General features: G+C 47.4%; 1 protein-coding gene across 1 annotated transcript in view; it reads left to right on the top strand.

Moving 5' to 3' along the window:
- The window catches only part of LOC123025742 (zinc finger protein 160-like), a 3577-nt gene extending 1587 nt beyond the window's left edge, over positions 1–1990 (top strand). Inside the window, exon 3 of the mRNA XM_044434685.1 lies at positions 4–1990. Within this exon, the coding sequence (XP_044290620.1) occupies positions 4–1728 (1725 nt within the window). The 3' untranslated portion in view covers positions 1729–1990. The remainder of the gene's footprint in view (positions 1–3) is intronic.
- The last annotated feature ends 4082 nt before the right edge of the window (positions 1991–6072 follow it).

Below are 6072 nucleotides of genomic sequence, written 5' to 3'. Positions count from 1 at the left end.
GAGAAACCATATGAATGTCTTGAGTGTGGAAAGACCTTTCAATCGAAAGATGAATTGACTACTCATCAAAGAGTCCACACAAGAGTGAAACCCTATAAATGCCTGGATTGTGCCAAGAGCTTCACTCGTCTCCCACGTCTCACTAGCCATCAAAGAATTCACACAGGGGAGAAACCATTCAAGTGTATGGAGTGTGGCAAGCGCTTCAGTCAGAGTTCAGTCCTTGCTCGCCATCAAACAATTCACACAGGGGAGAAAGCCTTTGAATGCCAGGAGTGTGGAAAAACCTTTCGATGGAAGGATGCATTGACTGCTCATCAAAGAGTCCACACAGGAGAGAAACCCTATAAATGCTTCGAGTGTGGCAAGAGCTTCACTCAGCGCACACATCTCGCTCACCATCGGAGAATTCACACGGGGGAGAAACCATATGAATGTCTTGACTGTGGAAAGAGCTTCGGGACAAAAGGAGCCCTTGATGTTCATAAAAGGATCCACACAGAGGAGAAAGCATTTAAATGCTCAGAGTGTGGAAAGGGCTTCAGTGCAAAAGGGCAACTCACCACTCATGAAAGAATCCACACAGGGGAGAAACCATTCAAGTGTATGGAGTGTGGCAAGAGCTTCAGTTGGGGCTCAGGCCTTGCTTGCCATCAAGCAATTCACACAGGGGAGAAACCGTATAAATGTTTGGAGTGTGGTGAGAGCTTCACTAAGTCCTCAAATCTCACTCGCCATCAGAGAATTCACACGGGGGAGAAACCATTTGAATGCCAGGAGTGTGGAAAGATCTTTCGATTGAAGGTACTATTGACTAGTCATCAAAGAATTCACACAGGAGAGAAACCATTTGAATGCCAGGAGTGTGGAAAGATCTTTCGATTGAAGGTACTATTGACTAGTCATCAAAGAATTCACACAGGAGAGAAACCATTCGAATGCCAGGAGTGTGGAAAAACCTTTCAATTGAAGGGTGGATTGACTGCTCATCAAAGAGTCCACACAGGAGAGAAACCGTATAAATGCTTGGAGTGTGGCAAGAACTTCACTCGGCGCTCAAATTTCACTCGCCATCAGAGAATTCACACGGGGGAGAAACCATATGAATGTCTTGAGTGTGGAAAGAGCTTCAGGACAAAAGGAGCCCTTGATGTTCATAAGAGGATTCACACAGAGGAGAAACCATTCAAGTGTATGGAGTGTGGAAAGGGGTTCAGTGGGAAAGGGCAACTCACCACTCATGAACGAACCCACACAGGGGAGAAACCATTCAAGTGTTTGGAGTGTGGCAAGTGCTTCAGTCGGAGCTCAGGCCTTGCTTGCCATCAAACAATTCACACAGGGGAGAAACCGTATAAATGCTTGGAGTGTGGCGAGAGCTTCACTCAGCCCTCAAATCTCACTCGCCATCAGAGAATTCACACGGGGGAGAAACCCTTTGAATGTCATGAGTGTGGAAAGACCTTTCGTTCGAAGGCTGAATTGACTACTCATCAAAGAATTCACACAGGAGAGAAACCGTATAAATGCTTGGAGTGTGGGAAGAGCTTCACTCAGCCCCAAGCTCTCACTTGCCATCGGAGAATTCACACAGGGGAGAAACCATATGAATGTCTTGAGTGTGGAAGGAGGTTCAGGACAAAAGGAGCCCTTGATGTGCATAAAAGCAGGGTAAGCTCAGTTGGATCCTTCACAGGAGGAAAAAGGTGGGAGATAAATGCAATGTAATGAGAATAACTCTGTTGGAGAGTGAAGAGTACAGGAATGAAGTGCCCCTGAAAGTCTTTTGCATGCGGAGGATGCTTGCCCAGGCCACCCTTTTCTCCTGTCTGTGCAGCGTATCCTCTCCCACCCGTGTTTTTGCTACCTCTCTGCCCTGCCTTGAATTATTTTATCTGCAAGATCTTAGGATTCCTTGCAAGAAGAAGACAGATTTTCGTACAAATCACCAAATGTAATAAGAAATAAGAATAAGAAGCTTTGACACTAATCCAAAGGGAGCAGATTCTTTTTCCTTCGACAGGACTGTGGACCCCACAGAGGATTTGGTCCTCCTTTGTCACAGAAGAGCAGAGTGATCAGTAGCAGCAACAAACTTCCTCTTCCCTTTCCCCTTCCCTTCCTCGAATGACATTTATATCCTGCTTTCCTCCCCTTCCGAGGAACCACGTTTCCCTTTTTATCTTTACACAACAACCCTGTGAGGTAGGCTAGGCTGGGTGATTGGCCGTCCCCAGGTCACCCCGGACGCTTTGTGGCTGAGTAGAGATTAATCTAGTAGCCCATCTGTGGGCCAAGGGTTTCGGGGCGAGTGGGGGCCTGGTCCATTGCCAAGGGGGAGAGGAACACCTTAGCCACAGCCCTTCTGCCTCTGTCCACAGAGTTTTAAAGAAACGTGGAGGTTTGTTCTACAGTATATCACAGAAGTGAGTACTCCCCTCACATTTTGTAAATATTTTATTATATCTTTTCCTGTGCCAACACTGAAGAAATGACAATGTGCTACAGTGTAAAGTAGTGAGTAGACAGATTGTATAACAGTGTAAATTTGCTGTCCCCTCAAAATAACTCAACACACAGCCATCAATGCCTAAACCGCTGGCAACAAAAGTGAGTACACCCCTAAGTGAAACTGTCCAAATTGGGCCCAAAGTGTCAATATATGGTGTGGCCACCATTATTTTCCAGCACTGCCTTAACCCTCTGGAGCATGAAGTTCACCAGAGCTTCACGGGTTGCCACTGGAGTCCTCTTCCGCTCCTCCCTGACGACATCACAGAGCTGGTGGATGTTAGAGACCTTGAGCTCCTCCACCTTCCATTTCTGGATGACCCACAGATGCCGATATGGTTTAGGTCTGGAGACATGCTTGGCCAGTCCATCCCCTTCCCCCTCGGTTTCTTTAGCAGGGCAGTGGTCATCTTGGAGGTGTGTTTGGGGTGGTTATCATGTTGGAATACTGCCCTGCGGCCCAGTCTCTGAAGGGAGGGGATCTTGCTCTGCTTCCGTATGTCACAGTACATGTTGGCATTCAAGGTTCCCTCAATGGACTGTTGCTCCCCAGTGCCGGCAGCACTCATGCAGCCCCAGACCATGACACTCCCACCACCACTCTTGACTGTAGGCAAGACACACTTGTCTTTGTACTCCTCACCTGGTTGTCGCCACACACGGTTGACACCATCTGAAACAAATGTGTTTATCTTGGTCTCATCAGACCACAGGACACGGTTCCACTAATCCATGTCCTTAGTCTGCTTGTCTTCAGCGAACTGTTTGCGGGCTTTCCTTTGCATCATCTTTAGAAGAGGCTTCCTTCTGGGATGACAACCCTGCAGACCAATTTGATGCAGTGTGCGGCGTATGGTCTGAGCACTGACAGGCTGACCCACCACCCCTTCAACCTCTGCCGCGATGCTGGCAGCACTCATACGCCTGTTTCCCAAAGCCAACCTCTGGATCTGACGCTGAGCACGTGCACTCAACTTCTTTGGTTGACCATGACGAGGCCTGTTCTCAGTGAAACCTGTCCTGTTAAACTACTGTATGGTCTAGGCCACCGTGCTGCAGCTCAGGTTCAGGGTCTTGGCAGTCTTCTTATAGCCTAGGCCATCTTTATGTAGAGCGACAATTCTCTTTCTCAGATCCTCATAGAGTTCTTTGCCATGAGGTGCCATGTTGAATTTTCAGTGACCAGTATGAGAGAGTGAGAGCGATAACACCAAATTTAACACACCTGCTCCCCATTCACACCTGAGACCTTGTAACACTTAATGAGTCACATGACACCCAGGAGGGAAGATGGCTAATATTGCCCAATTTGGACAGTTTCTCTTAGAAGTGTACTCTCTTTTGTTGGCAGCGGTTTAGACATTAATGGCTGTGTGTTGAGTTATTTTGAGGGAACAGCAAATTTAAACTGTTATGCAAGCTGTATACTCATTACTTTACTTAGTAGCACATTGTCATTTCTTCAGTGTTGTCACATGAAAAGACAAAATATTTCCAAATGTGAGGGGTGTTCTCACTTCTGTGATATACTGTATGTATTTCAGCGAGGGCAGAAAGCGATTATTCTCCAGTTGCATGTTGTGCTGTTTGGCAGTTCCAAAATTCCCTGAGCAACGGCCGATCATAAAACAGAGGGTCTTAGGTTCGATGCCTTGCACCAAGTCTTTCCCCGAGAGAACTACAACTATTTATCATGTATCAAAGGACAGGAACTGTCCCTGCTAGTGAGAGATCCTTGAAGCTCATGATATGAGCAGAGAACGAAGTAGCTGTAACTCCCTCACTAGAAAATGACTTGCCATGGAAAGCGCCTGAAGGAGGGAGGCCTGGTGAAGTTGTGTTGCTGCAGCGCAGCCCCAGTGGCAGGGATGACTCCAGGTCTAAGGTGATTTCCAGGCCTGTAATGATTCAGGGGTACGTGCCACCCCTCTTCCGAGATAAGGGGCACTTTGACCTCAGCGTCCCACAGGCTGCATGGGGAACAGCAGCAGCAGCAGCAGCGAGAGCATTTTCCGTGTGCCCGGAAGACCCACCTGCTCCAGTGCTTTCAGTGGTGAAACACAGCCAGGCTTGGGTGCAGGGGGTCCCCTTGTGGCTCCTTTTGATTCCCTTGTTTATGTCTAAGATGATCTGTGGAGAGAAAAATCCCTCGAGCTTTGGCCAGGAGAGATAAAATAAATCATCATGCTTTGTATAATTATGAGGACCAGATGCTGCACATGCTGAGCTCACTTTGAGGCTGTGCAGGAGAAAGGTTGCTTGTGAAAGCGCAAAGTAGGGGCTCGCCCTTGGGACAAGGATTACAGGAGGGAGCAGTTGAGTTTGCCTGACCTTTCTCTAAAGCCAAGCCCAGCCCACACCTGCCCTAGCCCCAGCCTGAATTAATGCGTCCCTTTATGACTTTGAGGCTTTGAACAGGAGCAGGCCAATGGGGTGATACTGAATGGACATGTCTACTAATAATTTGTGGTAGTGTTTCCAGGCATGTTTTCTGTTCAACTAAGGGCCAAAATGGACACAAACAATATAGTTTTATTTAAAATATTTTTATTTACATTTTATATTTGTATCCCGCCTTACCCCATTGCAGAATTCCAGGCGGCTCTATGGGGTTCCCAGGTGGTCTCCCCTCCAAAGTCAGGCCAGCCCCAGGCCTGCTGAGCTTCCGCATGGTGAATGGCTTACGTGCCTTCAGGCCGTACTCTGGCCCTAAACATGCTTGTCTTCCACAGGCTTATAGACACGTGTGTACACGTGTCCCTGCACAAACCCACATGGATACAAACACTGATCTGCATTGAGTGTTTTCCCCTCATGGCGTAGTGATCCTAGTTACCTAGGAGAGAGTCCCCAGAAGGGAGAAGGGCTGTGGCCTGGAACTGATGGGCTGAGGTGGTCCCTATTTTCCAGGTATTTGTGGGTCCCACATCCGTAATCTCCATATTGATAGGAACCAATATTGGGGTTGTTGTAAAGAAAAAGGAGAAAACACTTTGTTGTGCAAGTGTGAATAGTTTCTTGCACAGAGGCCTACAGGCCTGATTTTTATTTTCCTGCTTTAAAATATAGTTAAATTGGGGGGTGGATGCATGTTTTGTTTGATTATGTCATAAGGAAAATGACTCCGCATCCCAGCCAAGAGCAGGAGAGAGTCCCTGGAAGGGAGAAGGCCGGAGGCTGAGGTTGATAGGCTGAGCTACTCCCTATTTTTGCAGTCCAGGCTGCAGCACTAGTAAGAGGTATCCTTTCATTGTCGGTGTGTGGAAGAAGACTTGTGTGGAGCACCGGGAGCAGGTTGTGGAGTTTTCTGAGTTCATTTCTCCTGCAAGGACTCTCTGCAACCTTTATTTTTGTGTACAGGATATCCTTTCAAGCAAATGGAATTGCGCTGCTATTTAGTGCAAGTCACACGATGTCCAGCTTTCACGATTATTTATTTATTTGTTTAAACCTTTTCTATGCCGTCCCTTATGCATAGCATCTCAGAACAGCTTAGTTGTTGTTGCTGTTAGTCGCAAAGTCATGTCCAACCCATCACGACCCCATGGACAAAATTCCTCC

The sequence above is a fragment of the Varanus komodoensis genome, unplaced genomic scaffold, assembly GCF_004798865.1.
Source record: "Varanus komodoensis strain SLA01 unplaced genomic scaffold, ASM479886v1 scaffold282, whole genome shotgun sequence".
Taxonomy (NCBI): domain Eukaryota; kingdom Metazoa; phylum Chordata; class Lepidosauria; order Squamata; family Varanidae; genus Varanus; species Varanus komodoensis.
The sequence above is the reverse complement of the archived record's forward strand: the minus strand, read 5'-3'. Positions and strand labels throughout refer to the sequence as shown.